Here is a 17,949-nt window from a genome sequence, read left to right as displayed (position 1 = left end):
AACTTACTTCTCTTTAACTCGCATAAAATGAACTTTATTCACATGTATGTGTATACGTTATACATCTCGTGTCGTGCGTATCATAAATGTAATACGCAAGTGATTATGCAGACATTGTTAATTAGCAAGCCATCGTCTAACAAGACAAAAATCAGCACTAAATTCGAAAGAGAGAAGCAGAGATTTAAGCAACGAAAATTATGCTCGTAATCCTGAATATGCATTTGACAGATAACTGTCAGAAGACATTTATAGTCCAACTGATATCGATAAGCAAGTCAGATTAAACGGTGGAAATAACTCACCTAAACAATTTTGGTAGTCTGAATTAAGGCTCGAATGGAAATAATTTTTCATATCCTAAGAGAAAAAAAGAAACTCGTGCTGATGGCTCCTTAGTTATATGTAAATCAATATTCCGTATTTACAATGTTATAAACCTGTGATTGTCTTTATCAATCACAATGTTATAAACCTGTGATTGTCTTTATCAATCACAAAGGATTCTTTAAAATGTGATGGAGTTATAAATGAAAAGTAAATACGCTCTAGATTTCTAATTTATTTTATGTTCATTTTCTTAAAGCGCTGAAATTCTAGTTGCTATTTCAAGACGACTGACTTGAAAGATATGTACTGAAAGTATAACAAATCAGTAGTTAAATAAATAAATATACATAGAGAGGATTTTAAACCAAAAGTTTAAAGATAGGTTTACACCTACGCACTTTTGTGTTGCGGGCTGTTACGGCGTGGGACCGCAAGAAACCGTTACAAAATTCACGCGGTGGGGAGAAAAATAGACCATTATTGGGCGGTGTGGCGCGGACCCAGGCGGTGGGTTACGGGCACCTCACGGCGTGTTCCTGCGGTGTCTAGCGGAGTGTTACGGAGTTGGCGAAGAGTTGGCGCGGTGTTATGGTCGTAGTTGCTTTGCCAGGGCACACGCTCTTGCTGCTTTGTTACTCCGTGTAGCAATGTGTTGCGGGTGGGTTGCGGAGTGCGCGCACATCCACACGAGTCATCGGCGGGTTGAGAAGACGTACTAGAGTGCCACAGCCACCAGCACCACACAGAAAGGACGGCAGGGCAGGGCGGATTTGGGCTAGGGAGTGGCTGACACGGCAGCAACTACATGGGGACTACAACCAGCTACTACAAAAACTGAACAATGAGGACCACAAAGGACATAAGAACTTTCTACGTATCTACCCTGTATTGTTCGAGGAGATGGTCGAAAGGCTGACGCCCCTGTTGAAGAAGAAGGACACGAAGATGCAGCTTGCACAAGAGGTGGGACTCAAGTTGGCGGTCACTCTCTGCCACCTGCCAAGTGGGAACGATTATACAAGCCTGCAATACAGCTTCAGAGTCTCCAAGAGTTCCATATGCCGATTTATCCCATTAGTCTGCCAAGCCATTATCGACACAAAAACCAAAAGTGATGAAGTGCCCCAAGACACCAGAAGAATGGAATGATGTAACTTAACGACTTGCCTCCAAGTGGAACTACTTCAATTGTGTGAGAGCCCTGGAAGCACATCACGATCAAGAAACCCAAAGGTTGAGGATCACTGTATTTCAATTACAAGAAGTTTCACAGCATCGTCCTCATGGCCCTCTCCGATGCAAAGTACAAGTTCCTGTTCGTCAACGTCGGTGCAGAAGGAGGTGCTTGGGATGGAAGAACCTGGCAGAAGTGCAACCTGGCCAGGGTCATCACAAGCAACCGAGCAGGACTCCTACAAGACAGAAATCTGCCCAACGACGATGAACCCATCCCCTTCCACATAGTCGCCGACGATCCCTTCGCTCTCAATCCGTGGTTGATGAAGCCCTACTCCCACCAATCACAAGATCCCACCAAACGAATATTCAGCTACAGATTATCTCGCGCTCGTCGTGTGGTGGAAAACTCATTCGGCCTGCTGCAGATGAGAAGGCGAGTCTTCGGGACAACGATGCAACATGATGTACAGGTGTGCAAGAAGATAACTATGTGGGCATGTGTCATGCACAACCTGGCACTGCAACGCTACCCACTTGGTGGCACCGACGTCGACTAAGAGGACCAACACCATAACGTCGTAGCAGGTACTTGGAGGGAGGAGTCGATGAACCTCATGGAACGACTCATGGCAAGAAGGGGACCAAACTACACACGTCGAGCGAAGGCCGTCAGAGATTACCTGGCTCAGTAGCACTACTCATCGGGTGCAGGCGCAGTGGAATGGCAAGAGCGAATGGTGTTTCCTCGAGGATGACCAGCTACTGACGAGTAGAGGATCCAAAGAACTCTGTAATAAAACATAACCAAACAAATGTAAATAATTGTAAATAAAGATCATGATGTATATATCATTGTTTTATACTCCCATACTTTCGTATTGTCCTAATAACAATAATAATACAATAAATAATATTGGTATGATGATTGGTGCATATAAAAATGATGTTGGAAAATAATTAAGTGAAAGTCATAATAACATAATTCATAATAATGAGATAAATGAGAAGCAAATGATGCACAACATATTATGGTTTAGGTAATTTACTCGTAACATTGGTTGGCCAAGAAGACCGTAGTTCTCGAGAATCTCTGCGTTAATGTGGCCAAGGCACGAGAGTTGTTATTTAAATCGAGGTTTATGACTTTTCTGTTAGATAAATATGTAAGTACGCTGAATGAGATACCAAATGAAATGTAGTCTAAGTGGTTTGTTAAAGGAAACGAAAGTTTCCGTAGTTTTCAGCGACATTCATGATTCAGAGATAAATTGGAAACAAAATTCTCTTTATTTTTTGGTGACATTTTGGATTTTGGAGATAATGGAAACTGTAATGTGAAAATGAAAACAGACTGAGTAACGTAATTGATATTGATTTTGCCTTAGTCTACAGCTTTTATTGCATATAACATATTGCACTCCTAATGCTGTCATCACATCCAGAATAAAGTTATAATGGTGATGAAGTATTTTTCATCCATATATCTATACTATATATATATATATATATATATATATATATATATATATATATATATATATATATATATATATATATATATATATATATAATATATATATATATACCTTTACCTGGCACAGTTATCATCTATTTCCAGACAATCAAATTTACGGTGCATGCATTCAGGGACATGTTGTTTTTGATTAAGCTGACCTTGTGTCAGTACGGGCTCTTGCTCACAGAGGAGCCCGTAAATTCAGGGACAACATTTTCAATATACCTCATTAAAGAATCATGTATATTGGACATGATCAAGCCGTGATTGCTAAACATGAATCGATGACAAGTGAAACAGTGTTGACAGAATACGAGTGCCACGACACTTATAAAGAGGTTTATGACTGACACAAACTAGGCTACCCTAAGGCATTATCGTGCAGTTCGGAAATGTCCTGTACATTTCTTATTCCCATCTGAGTGTGTTTGGCCCCTGCGGGAAATGTCTCTTATCATTCAAAAGCATCGAGATTTTAGATGGCAGTCATCCAGTCTAAATGGTCTGCTAAGTTTTCGACTCCCTCCTTCGTAAGAGGGCTTGTTCATTGGCATGTTTCTTTAAGATCGTGTAGAAGTTTCATATTGATATTCATTCCATATATGTGGTTTTCAATAAGTATAGTGACTTACTTGGAACGCGAGGCTACAATGCTTTTACATTGACTTACTTTTGAATATTCTGGCTTATTGGTGCCTTCAGATACAAATTTTAATGATTTTTCTGGTATCACCAATTAGATTAACAAGTTTAAGTCATTTCATTTCTTATTAATTACAAAGAGTTAGTTACACTTTTCAATTTTTTTTTATTGATTATCTACGTTCAAACACGTTTAATGTTAATTACGAGTTTATATATTAATTTTGCTTCCTTATCTCATCATTTCCTTATTATATAAGGAGAATCCACCTAAAGATTGCTTTGTGCAAACCTTCCAACGCACCCTTTGTCCTTTAAATCAACCATAATCCTAGAAATGTTGTTAGATTCTCTCGACCCCAACCAGTTATATATATCATATCATGGCAGAGATTGATCGTGCATCATCATTTTGTCTCACTTCCTCTAACCTACGCATCTGTACTGTCACAAACCAACCAGTGCACATAATTCAACGAATGTTAGATGAATAACTTGATGAAGCACTGCCGGATGAGCCATGATGCAATATCGCCAGTCATTACAATTAAACAGACGAATGACGCAATTCGGTACCACATACAAACCTGCAGTTAAATCTAACATTGTTGCTTTCAGCAGGTGAAACTAATGGAGGGCAATTCTGCACAGTGAAGACAAATTAAAAGTAATTCTGCATATAAACCTTTTTTTCCTCTTAAGGTGAAATTTACTCTCTCTCTCTCTCTCTCTCTCTCTCTCTCTCTCTCTCTCTCTCTCTCTCTCTCTCTCTCTCTCTCTCAAACTGAAATTTATTCAGATTTTCTATCTCTCTCAGTCTAAGATTGTGAACAAAAGTAAATGCGAAAACTGATAACACTAACTTTCGTATAAAAATGTCGCAAAGTTTGCATATTGCACCTGAAGCTAGTTAACATGATTTTGCTTTTCACGTTGTATCTCTTGCCATCGTTTCAATTTCAACGCGCATCGGAGTCATTACTAAAAAATTATATTTCCCTCCAAAGAATTTTTGGTACACAAAAAAATAAAGCATTGTTAATAACATCATCGAAGGGTGTTAGTTACTGCGTTCTTGTCTGCTTCTGGAGTAATTTCATCACAGTTCAGTTTTACTCGAAAAATATCCAAATCTTTTTATTTGGTGCGAAGCTGCAATATGAAAATATCTTTCCATTCTATATTTTAGAATACTGACATATTTTCAACAGAAAGTATTTATGTGTGTATGTGTGTGTGTGTATGTGTGTGTGTTTATGTTTGCTGTGAGGGAGAGAGAAGAGAGAGGAAGAGGAGAGGATGAGAGGGAGAAAGGGATAGAAGGAAGGAGAGAGGAAGAGAGAGGAGAGAGACGAGAGAGAGATGAGAGAGATGAGGAGAGGGGGAGCGAGAGAAGCATTTAGATACGTAAATGGTTTATGTTAAATAGTAGAAATGATCCAGTCTACCAAAGCGGCATACTGTTACAGCATTTTTTGGGATGTAATTATTGTGGAATTCTATTTAGAGAATATATCATAATATACATTTAATGGTTTAATGCCATTTATTAATTTTATTCATTTGTAAAAATCATATTTTTTTCTAATAGGGTTTTGGAATAATTGTTTGTGTAGTGTAATTAATGTGGTAGTAACCTCTTTTTTTATGCCATCGCTAGTAACGGAATACAGCTCACTGTTGAACACTCACATACACATACAAATATATATACGTCCAATCCTCTCCCATTTCCTCTTGCCTCTGACATCTCCGAATTATAAAAACTTTAATTTTATTTATAATGAAAAGCACGTTATGTATGTTTAAATTATGTATAACAATATTTCCAAGACTTATAAATCACATCAAAAGCTTCTGTTCACTAGGGAATTGATCCAACCATTTGACAAACTCAATTCCGTGAATAAACAATCAGCTTTTACCAAATGTCCGGTGAGATTAGCACATTTGTGATTAAGAGCCAGTTGCTCCATTCCCTGGTAATGCAATAGTCCGCTGCTGTATAAAATTTGCTTTTTGGTCGTTGTGGATTTTTGGAAGGACAATAAACGAACTTCGTTATCAGCAAAGACAATAAACGAAAGATGGGAAACTGACTATTTATACCATTAAAAAAAAACCTCATCCAACCCGTCAGGATGCGCGCCATCTATTGATTATGCCCTCAACTAAAACTCAGCTGTGGCGTAGCGCGGCTTTTTTAAATGTTAAAATTTATTCTTATGCTCCAATAAACTTCTCTTTATAAATTATTGAATACTAAATCGATTAATATTGCTTGTTAACATGATTATAGGGCTCTATCATAGCTTATGACTTATATATTAGGCATTTCTGAATCATTAAATAAAATCCTTCAGTTAATGTAACATTAATTGCTAAGTATCTTTATCTAAAATTGACGGAGGGCAGTTAGAATGAAACAAAACCTATTCTCATATTATCTTATTATTTCACCAATATAGTATACAGTAATTATTTTCCTTTTTTTGGGCTTGTGCTTATGATTGTATACTGTACATACCTAAGCAACTGTACACAAATGTTCTTGCAAAGAACATAAACAGTAAAAGAAATGGCACATGCTTCATTTGCATGCAATAGTTATACAAGTCATGCAAACAAAACATGCATATATCAGAATTTAAATAGCAAACAAAGCATGGGATGATCAAAACCAATAATATGAAATCAAAATGAAAAAAGCAGACTTAACTTGCATGCTGATTAGGCAAAAAGTTAAGCAATATTTGTTAATAAAACTAAAAAAAGTACAACAACAAAGTAGTAAAAGTAAGGTACCCTTTTATAACAAATGCAATGCTGTATTTTACAGAATACTGTATAAGCAAAAATCTAGGTTTAACTTAATTTCCATAAAAAGCAAATAAAAATTGAAATCACAAATCAAAAAGGAAACAAACCTATTATAACAATTTATTAAAATCTCATAGCCCAATTGTGGGAGTTCTCAAAAATGCATATTCAATTGGCACCCTTTTATGAAGGTAATGTAAACAACATTCTGCCTGGTATTTTCTAGTAAAATGCCATTTTCTGCAAGAAGCATGCACATTCCTAAAAAAAATTTTGAAACAATTATTCTAATTGACTTGAACCATGTTTCTTTTTGCATCATGTACAGTACAAGCAAATATCAATAGGTTTTCACAACTTGTTTTGCCAATTTATTACTACTGTATTACTGCGTACATTTGCTGCCAAATGGTAAATTTACTTTGGAATACTATGTGGGTGTTGGTACCAATTACAAGATTTCATTAAAAAAATTGAACAATTATGAGCATATAATGCAGAAACTTAGATGAAACGGTTAAGAATGGATCTTGTGGGAGCAGATATGCTGGTTTGCATGTAATTTTCTTTTATTTTGAATGCTTTTATCCATACATATAGGAAAATTCAATCATAGATTAAAAGGTTAGTGAACTTGAAATTAAAGTAAGTCACTCTGAACTTAAACTAAACCTACTTATGGCTCTTCCCATATGAATGCTCCCACAAGATACATCCTTCCTGATGGAACAACTTTGGTTCGCTAAATAGTTGCTTATTAATGAAAAAAAGGTAAAACATTTATAACTACAACCCAATGGTAAGCTGCTGAGAATATAACATAACTACAGTATATATACAGTATATCAAAGTTGCTGTGAGAAGCCTATCTGGAAAAGGCATGGAGACCCAATATTCACGAATTGTATGACAGTGATAGGAATTGGTATGTTTATTTCATATTTCTAGAGATTTTCAAGATATGCAAATATAACTTTAAGGTATTTATTTGAAATACAATTGACAAGAATGACAAGAAAATATAGTTTTCTAGTTGATTTTGATATGTTTTGCAAGATAGCTTCATTTCCATTGCAAATTACTGTTGACATGGTTAGGTAACTGTTGGCATGGTTATGGTACCGCTGATATGGTTAGGTTTACTGTTGACATGATTAGGCTACTGATGTACATTACCAGGAAGGTTAGGTTGGTTGTTGGGGTTTCAAATGGCAAATATTTTTTTCTAGTCGAAAATCACATGTAAATATATTTTCTTTCCGCTTAGAAGCGTCCACCGTATTATAAATATTTTCCAATATTTATTTCGGAATAACACTGCACCGACATTCAATTTTGCTTTGGTCTATTTTATTTCTTCATTTTCTCTAAAAGTCATCATGTACTTTGTAACAGATGTAATGATTTTATTACCTTTCTTTATTCTGAGGAAAAGCATGAAAAATCAGATGGGGAAAATCATTTTCGTCCTATTGCAAACCACACACGGGTGATGATGGCTACGCCCACTCATGATTGAAATTGAATGCCCGCTTTGTGAAAAAGTAAACAAACAGACGATGTAGGCAGGTGAAATGCTACCGCCATCTTCATTTCATGCCAGGAACTAAATTGTATGCGGCCGATGCGGCTGTGGCTTGAGCTTCCCATCTTTCGTGTATTGTCTTTGGTTATCAGCGAGTTTCGAATACTGACCGTGCAATTACACCAGTAGATAAAAGGGCAGTTTTCCTCTTCGCTAACTCTATTTAGCATACTGCGCCAACGACCAACGTTACTTACTAGCTGATGATATGCGCTCCACGTTTTGGACTTCCCGGGTGATCCACTTATTCTGTTGTCGTCAATATAGATTCCACTCATTCCACCAGTTTCTGTCTGGAAGGCTTTCCGTTTAAGCTATCTAAAATTTTTACCATGTATTTTTTAAAAGGGTATATATCAGTCTCTCTCTCTCTCTCTCTCTCTCTCTCTCTCTCTCTCTCTCTCTCTCTCTCTCTCTTGCTTTGGCAGTTACTGCATTCTTCGTCCAGAGAAATCTCTCTCTCTCTCTCTCTCTCTCTCTCTCTCTCTCTCTCTCTCTCTCTCTCTGAGCAATTGGATCGAAGTCTGGCTAACTAATAGAAAACAGAGGGTCGTAATAAACGGTGAAGAATCAGAATGGGCAGATGTGACAAGCGGAGTTCCTCTCAAGGTTCTGTCCTTGGCCCGCTCTTGTATTTTATTTATATCAATGACACTAATGTAGGATTAACTAGCAGGATAGCAAAATTTGTAGACGACACCAAACTAAGTGTAAATGCAGTAGACCCAGAGACAGTAAAAAGTTTAAGAAATTATTTCAACAAAATAGGAGAGTGGTCAAAAAGATGGCAAATGCCTTTTAACTTAGATACGTGTAAAGTGTTACAAATATGAACAAACAACCCTCATGCCAATTTCATGTTGCTTGGGAATGACATAAGCAGTGTAGAATAAGAAGAGAACCTTGGAGTCATTATTACCAAAGAATTAAAATCCACAAAGCAGTTCATAAAAGCTGAAAAGAAGGGGCAGAAACTAGTGGGATACATAAAGAGACATTTCAAATACAGAAACAAGGAAACAGTGCTGCAGATCTACACATCAATAGTTAGACCTCATCCTGAATATGTAGTACAGGTTTGGTTACCAACACTAAGAAATTAGATAAATAGATTAGAAGGGGCACAAGCAAGAGCCACAAAGTTAATTCCATCCATCAGGCAATTAGGTTGCCAAAGACGACTAGAGCGCCTGAATGTGTATGACTTAGAAACATTGCGATTACGAGGACAACTAATAGAAACATTCAAAATACTGAAAGGCATAACAAAAGTAGACAGCAACCTATTTTCATTAAATGAAAACCATGCAAGAAATAATCAAGATATGTGATACGTAGAATAAACTGCCACCAGAAGTTGTAAACAGCAATATTGTGGAAGAGTTTAAAAGAAAGTTAGACGAAATCATTAGAACACTGTGAATGAACAGTAAAACCTAATCCTAGAGATAAGTGAACACACCATATCTCCTCGGATTGACTAACAGGTCTTTGAGACATCCTAATCCTTGTAACTCCTTATAACTCTCTCTCTCTGTGAAGGTAACCACATTTTCCTTCAGAAAGAACCAATCAGCCGGATCCCCTCTGCCCGTTTCCTCTGTATGAGAGTAAAATATCAATATGAAAATAGAATTTGCGGATCCGAACATGAAAAGCATCGGGAAATGTGGGGCAGTGCCCCACCGAGATTGGTTTTCGTCTGTCAATAACTGAAAGGGAAGGGAAGACTTCATTCCCCAGTTGTCATCTCCTGATTTCGTCAAAAGATTTACCTATCGTTTTTCCATGAATATGTCAATCGCTTATCGAGATAATCTCTCCCCTCTCTCCTATTCCTCACTTTATTCATGAACCTAATTCTCTAAAGATTAAGAAATCCGTTAACATACATACATACATAGGTACATATAAAATATATTATATTATAGTATATTTATATAATATATACTATATATATCTTATATAATATTATATGTATATATATCTACACAATATATATATTATATATATATTATATATATTATTTTCGGCCTAGGGTATTATAATATCTATATTATAGATATATATATATATATATATATATATAGGGTTTTTATTAAAATCAGTTATACATAATAAGTCATATGTATATATATATATATATATATGATATATATATATACATATATATATGGTATAGGTAGGATATATATAGATATATATATATATATTAATTAAATAAGGAAATATATTTAAATATAATATTATATATAATATAAGGAAATATACTATATTAGGCCTCGGGTTTTTGATTAGTAATATATTGGCCAATATGTCGCTGTGACCTGTTGGAATGTGAAGAACAGAGCAGAAGCAACGACCCGAGAAAGCTGAACAATGGGTTTCTATGGATGGCGTGAGATAAAACTGCTTAGTTAGACAAGTCAATGTACAACAGTTATGAACTCTTCTCAAAGTGCCTTTGTGAAACTGGTTGCGGCCAGTAAGTGTGAGGCGTTAACCAAGTGTGCGTTCGTATGTGCGTGTGTGCCTCTTCCATTCATAATGTATCTCTAGCCAAGTCTATGGGAAGACTTGCACAAAGATTCTTGGGAGGAAGGCAGAGCCACGATGGCGGTGCCTAAGTGTTTTTTGGAATAGTGAGTGAGATATTCCGGCTGCATGGGTGAGTTGAATTACTTTAGCCAAGTTGAATTACTCTAGCAAAGGGATGGCTTGTTTGATATCTTGTAAGATGTTCCATTTTATTAACTTTGTCTTTAAACTTATGTGTGCTAATGAGTGTGTTTCTCGTGTCTTTGAAACAGACGGTTCTGGCATAGGGGGACAGAGAGTCCCGATGGATATAGACTTTTTGGTGACTGCATACTGTCAGACATTTTTGTTGGGGTTTTAATTGAATTGAGTTAGTCTGTAAGACTTGATTAATTCAGTATTTATTCATTGTTAATAAATGTATTTTCTTATGATGCAACTCTCATTTTCATTACCTGTTAGAGTGGAGAGAGAGAGAGAGAGGAGTTGCCGAGAGAGAGAGAGAGAGATTGCTTGGAGAGAGAGAGAGAGAGTTGCCAAGAGAGAGAGAGAGAGAGAGAGAGGCTGTGTGTATTAGTTTGCCTTGACGCTCGAGTTACACATTTACGAAATGAATAATGGGGAAATCTCCTCATTACAGGTTTTGGTGGCTAGCGGTTAAAATGGGGTATACAAGTTTTTTTTTATGCCTGGGAACGCCAATGAAGAGATAGGTGACCAGTTAGAAAATAAAGGGGTTATGGCTTAGCAATAGTTTTTGAACGACAAAGCCTTTGTGGGATTGTGGAAAATTGTTAAAATGTTAGTTTTCAGTTACTTAGTTAGAAAAAATGAGAAATATCTATCTGTTAATTGTGCTAAGGGGAGGGGGAAGGATTTTGTTGGACTCAGCATTTGGCCCAGGCAGTCTGCCTACTAGTTGCAGCAGCACTCAGTGTGACTTTTGTGTGTAATGTCGAGTGCATCCCGAGATACCCGTGCGGGTGTTGTTATTAGTGCATTACGCGAATTCCGAGTTCTTTTTGTTCCCATTATGGAGTGGTGAGTGTTAAAAAAACATTTTCTTTTAAGGGGAGTTTTTTTTTTAAATATTTCAGTGAAATGGGACTGGTTCAAGAGGTAAAAAAAAATTTTTCTTTTCTTTCCCCATGGTAGCGAAGTGGCGTGTTTTCTTTATTGGCGCGTGTTTATGATAGACGTATTCATCTTTGTTTAACACATAAGAGTGTATAGAGATGTGTTTATGCATGTGAACTGTACTTAGATAGCATATTTGGCTTGGAGACAGAGCGGCCACTGAATTTTACGGGCTCAGCACATTTCTGCTAACTGGCGCAGGGAAGGCATTGCATGGGGAGGGCACTAGTGTATACCTTGGGAGGGGGTCCTCAGACACTGTTTAAGGGGAGATGGGTACTAGCGTATGCCTCGGGGGAGTGTTCTGCCGCTTGACTGAGGGGTTGTTCTAACGGGGGAGAAACTTTTTTTTTCTTCTGAATGTGGGTGAACTCCTCCTTTCTTTTTTTTTCTTTGTTGGGGTGTCGAGAGACGAATTTGCCCTTGAAAGTGATCTTTCAATGCCAGGACATCAGCTAATTGATTAGTTGATGAAGTGAAACGCCCGAAGAGTCTTTTTTTTAGAAAAGAGATTTTTTTTTCTCTCTCTCTTGGACGAAGAGAAAAGGAAATAAAAAGAGATTTTTCTGTCCCGTGAATGAGGACTAAAGTAAATAACATGCACGGGATGTGTTGTATGTTTTCCTTATGCCTTGGAAGACACAAAAGGGGAGACACAGATTATTATTCTTTTTTATTGTGTTGGAGGGATTACTTTGAAAATGGTGCCGTATGGTGTTGCTCGATGCTGTGAATGGTGTTGTGTGGCAATGGTGGTGTATGCTGGAGAAATTGTATGTCATGAGATTCAGCATTACTGTTGTATGCAATTTGAATTACACCCTTACTTGAGATCTTTGCAAGAGAATTATTGCTATGGAGAATTATTATTATTATTAATAATTATTATACTAGAGATGTGTCCCGGGAGGGTTGCTTAAGTATAATTATCATTACGGGAGACTTGTTTTACGAGAGATTTGAGATATTTCATGGGAGATTATTTTATAATTATTACAGATAATTATTCTTGGAGAATTATTACAAAGAATTAACGGGAGAGAACTTGTGTTAATTATTTGTTGAGTTTTTGTGACTTTGGAGAATATTTCAGTCATTCATGAGGGATGAGTTTTGCTGAATCTTGATGAATCTGACTGAATCTTGGTGAATTGTGTTGAATCTTGCTGAACTTTTGTTGAGTTTTGTGTTGAATTTTTTGAGAATGGACAAGCATTGACATTAGTGATGTTTTTTTTTGTGTGCTAATACTAGTGATTTTGATGATAGCAAATTTTGGTGATTTTGGTGATAATGATATTTCTGATACTGATTTTTTGTATACTAATACGTGGGTGTTGTAATGCTATCAAGGGTGGTGAAAACTTTTTTGAATTTGGGAGGAACTAACAACACATTATTTTTGTTTTTTTTTTCCTTTTTTTATGAGTTCAGCAGATAATTGCTTGACATCTAGTGAGTCACGGGAGATAGTTGATAATGCCGTTGATTTTTCTTTCATCCTTTTTTGGAAATTAGCCATCGCTGACACAAGTTTTTTTTTATCATGGGTGAATTTGAATCTATTTTTTTCTCTCCAGTTGGTGTGAATATTTTTTAATATCACAGTTCGTGACTTAGAGTCATTGTTCGGGAATGTGTTTGTGTTTCAGCTATTTGATGCTATAGAGAAATTTACGGGAGAATTTTTTTGCATGTTTTGAATGCATACGTAATGGCACTACATTTTTTCTCTGAATATTTATGTTCCAGAAATTGTGAGTTTTCTTGCACAATACCTTTGTTGTATTTGTGACAACTTTGTGAGAGATAGGAAACTCTGCTAAGTTTTCTAATGGCCTATGTCGTAGTGCATATGGAGAAGTCTTGGCTAAGACACTTTGAATTTGGAGTTCTGTTATAATAAGTTGTGGCACATGGTTGATTTTTTCTAGAATTTTCTAGACAGTTTTTATTTGCCGAGTTTTTGCCTTTTTTTAGCAGTTATGCTAAATGGAGAGAGTTTTATAGTTTTTGACTATAACATGGAGTTATTCTCTGGAGAATTGAGATATATTATTTGGAGATATAATTGGAGGTATATATTATTTTGGAGTTATAATTTGAGATATAATATATTGGAGATATATTTTAGGCCATTTCTGATATTTGCCAATGGTGATATGAGCTATGTTTAGTTCAATTATTTTGCAGCCATCTTTGTTGCAAATGGAGACACATTTGGAGATTATGGGGCAATATTTGTGAGCGTGTGAGTTAGTTGCCTTGAGTGCACATTTTTTTGGAGATAGGATTTCATTTTTTTGATTATCCTTTTTGGAGATATTTTTTTTGGAGCTTTGTTTTATTCCACATGGAGTTATTGGGGAAATAGAGGTAAATATTTTGTATTTGCCGAAATAGAGGTGATTATTCTTTATTCCTGGAGTGGTGTTGTTTTTTTTATTAACATATGGCTATCGGAGAAATTGGAGTGAATAATATGTGGATGTGGTTACTAATCAAATGGGGGAAATATTTTTATAACCAGAGTGGTGTATTATTAATATGGTGTCACATATTTATGTATGGAGATGGAATTAACCTTTGGCGGGTGACCCTTTTTTGTGGTTATGGAGTCTTTTTTTTTTTGAGCCAAGAGAAGATTTCTGTGGTTCTTTCTCTTTGGTTTCGTGACTATTCAGAGGCGAGTGGCATTACTGCATTACGAGTCCTATGGAGATGTGTGCATTTTTTATGTTCACAAGCGTGTTATTCTGGAGGCATATAATTGGGCAAAGTCATGTTGAGAGAATACGTCTTTGAGACAAATTTTTGAACACATTAGTCATATCCTGGAGTTAATTTTGTGAAATGTGTCAGTTAGACCTTTTTCTGTAGAATCATGAGTTTCCAAACTTGTGTGTCTGACTAGACATTTTTTGTGCTGCAGTTTGAGCATACGTCCGCAGGCGGATTTTCTGCTGACAAGCGATGTGATGAGCCGTGTGCTGACTCTTTTCCTTTGATGATGATTGATCAGAATTTTAGCAATATCTGGAAATGTTGACAATAGTATTTCACGAAAGCGCATGGGTAAGAGTTTGCTTTCTGGCAAATTCCGTAACTTTACATGGAGCATTTCTTGGGAAAAACGCAGGGGGTTATGCATATTATACATGTACTATGTATTTTGTGATTGGAGGAAATCTACTTGTGATTATCTTTTTTTTATTTTTCTTCCTTTTCCTATGAGGGATATGATGGGGGATTGAGTTTTATATAGCATTTCTTTTTGGACGGGAGATGTAATTTATTGGGGGTTGTTACTTACATAAATGGGAGTTTGACATTAAGTTTCATTGTACTTAATTGTATTAGCAGTAAAGGGGTTTTGCTGTTAAACATTGGAGATTTTTGCTGATTTTGTGGGTTGTTTAGATATCAGAGCTTGAGAGAACATTTTTTGAGTCTGGGTGTGTTACGTGATTTTTTTTCCTTGGGCTCATTACGATTTTCTCTTTTTTTTATGAGAACATTCGAGTTTGAAGTGTGAGTGCAGAAGTCCGTGGAGTTGCTATGATTTATGAGTTGTGTGTGTGCTAATGTGTGAGTTTGGAGAATTGAGTTGGAGAACTTGATGTTTTTTTCCTTTGAGAGTTGTGATAATGACTTATGATTTAGTAGTCATATTAAGGGAGTTAATTGGGAGACGTTCAGTTAGTATTTCTGACTTTTTGATATCATTGTTTGATAGAAGTAGTATGTCTGGGTTAATTTTCTTAGATTGACCAGTGACTTGGCTGACATACTAACACACCAAAAGTCGTTTTCCAACGTGAGCAAGACGTCCACCAGCCGTGCAGAGAGTGTTGCTGTTGTTTTGTCAAGGGTGATTACAAGAGTTTCCATGATGGTGATTACGAGAGTCCTACAGTGTGTCTTTTGGAGATCTGCAGAAGCCGTGAAAAGTCTTCTACAATGAGGGAGGCATTCCATCTTCCTACAGCTTCCTACAACTTCCTACAGTTAGCTGCTGTCTGTGCAGCAAGTTGCAGACAAAGAGGGATAATCAAGAATCCGAAGAGAGAAATTTCTAGTGTTATTTGGAGATAAAAGCGTAACAGAATTTATTTTATAATGCCAGAGACGTGCAGTTATTACTTATATTTTATTTTGAGCCGGCCAATGTGTTTTATATTATATAAGCAATTTTGCTAGGCGGGGGCTAGCATTGGTCAGTGGGCGAGTGGTATTAGGCCTAGGGTTTTTGTATATTGCCAATATGTTCGCTGTGACCTGTTGGAATGTGAAGAACAGAGCAGAAGCAACGACCCGAGAAAGCTGAACAATGGGTTTCTATGGATGGCGTGAGATAAAACTGCTTAGTTATACAAGTCAATGTACGACAGTTATGAACTCTTCTCAAAGTGCCTTTGTGAAACTGGTTGCGGCCAGTAAGTGTGAGGCGTTAACCAAGTGTGCGTTCGTATGTGCGTGTGTGCCTCTTCTATTCATAATGTATCTCTAGCCAAGTCTATAGGAAGACTTGCACAAAGATTCGTGGGAGGAAGGCAGAGCCACAATGGCGGTGCCTAAGTGTTTTTTGGAATAGTGAGTGAGATATTCCGGCTGCATGGGTGAGTTGAATTACTTTAGCCAAGTTGAATTACTTTAGCAAAGGGATGGCTTGTTTGATATCTTGTAAGATGTTCCATTTTATTAACTTTGTCTTTAAACTTATGTGTGCTAACGAGTGTGTTTCTCGTGTCTTTGAAACAGACGGTTCTGGCAAAGGGGGACAAAGAGTCCCGATGGATATAGACTTTTTGGTGACTGCATACTGTCAGACATTTTGTTGGGGTTTTAATTGAATAGAGTTAGTCTGTGAGACTTGATTAATTCAGTATTTATTCATTGTTAATAAATGTATTTTCTTATGATGCAACTCTCTCATTTTCATTACCTGTTAGAGTGGAGAGAGAGAGAGAGAGAGAGAGAGAGAGAGAGAGAGAGATAGAGAGAGAGAGTTGCCGAGAAAGAGAGAGAGAGAGATTGCTTGGAGAGAGAGAGAGAGAGAGGAGTTGCCGAGAGAGAGAGAGAGAGAGAGAGAGGGGCTGTGTGTGTAGTTTTGCCTTGACGCTCGAGTTACACGTTTACCAAATGAATAATGGGGAAATCTCCTCATTACATATTATATATATATATATAATATATATATGTATATTAATATATATAATATAACTATATATATATATCTTATATATATATATATAATATATATATAATAGCAAAAAATTAAAAAATCACAGTAGATGCACGTGACTTCATAAATAAAGCGAATACCACGGGAAAATGATAGTCGGAAATCCAAGCGCTTTCGTCTTTATTCAGACATCGTCAAGTAGCTCCTTGACGATGTCTGAATAAAGACGAAAGCGCTTGGATTTCTGACTATCATTTTCCCGTGGTATTCGCTCATATATATATATATATATATATATATATATATATATATATATATATATATATATATATATATATATATATACATACAGAGAGAGAGAGAGAGAGAGAGAGAGAGAGAGAGAGAAACCTTGTGAAACATTTGTAATATGCTGAAACCTTAGTCGTGTCTGCTACACTCTGACCAGGGATTTTACGCGGAAAATAATTGTCAACAAAACTGTCATCGCTACTGAACCTTTGCATACGGATAAACCATTCTATTAGGGCGGAAGGTTCGCTACTGACTTAACTAAACGGAAATTTTTGCTGAAATTATTGTTTATACCAAGTCGATTCCGTAATGATGATTTTCTAATAAGGGACAAAGCCATAATTTTGAAATAAGAATCAAATACCTATTCCATATACAACCTGTCAGGACCATTATAGTTTAACGAAAGCATACGTGCGCCTTTTTGCCGTCCAACATATAGGTATCCAGCACTACAGGTAACACTTTTATTGTTAATACTAATACGCTAACGATGATGATGATAATGTTTTTGGTATTGGATGACATGATTAGAATCACTTCACTTAGGTGCAAAGTATCATTAATTATTATTAGATAAATAGCGAGCCTGTTCCCTGAGCGATGGTAACAAAAGACCAACGCTTCGAAAAGTCTCACAGGCAACGCGAGTCATAAAATCTTGAGGACAAAAATAACGTAACTGGAAAAGTATTAATCGACATCAAGAAAAAATATCTGACA

At 36.5% G+C, this 17,949-nt stretch overlaps 1 protein-coding gene across 1 annotated transcript; it reads left to right on the top strand.

Annotated features, from left to right (window-relative positions):
• The first annotated feature begins 1,613 nt into the window (after positions 1 to 1,613).
• LOC135221346 (uncharacterized) lies at positions 1,614 to 2,066 on the top strand. The gene has a single exon (XM_064259147.1). It carries the CDS (start codon positions 1,614 to 1,616, stop codon positions 2,064 to 2,066), a length of 453 nt encoding a protein of 150 aa, XP_064115217.1.
• The last annotated feature ends 15,883 nt before the right edge of the window (positions 2,067 to 17,949 follow it).

Source organism: Macrobrachium nipponense, chromosome 2 (genome assembly GCF_015104395.2).
Source record: "Macrobrachium nipponense isolate FS-2020 chromosome 2, ASM1510439v2, whole genome shotgun sequence".
Classification (NCBI taxonomy): Eukaryota; Metazoa; Arthropoda; class Malacostraca; order Decapoda; family Palaemonidae; genus Macrobrachium; species Macrobrachium nipponense.
The sequence above is the reverse complement of the archived record's forward strand: the minus strand, read 5'-3'. Positions and strand labels throughout refer to the sequence as shown.

Excerpts from the sequence above, each read along its gene's own strand:
- LOC135221346 (XM_064259147.1), top strand. The coding sequence starts at position 1,614 with ATGGCCCTCTCCGATGCAAAGTACAAGTTCCTGTTCGTCAACGTCGGT.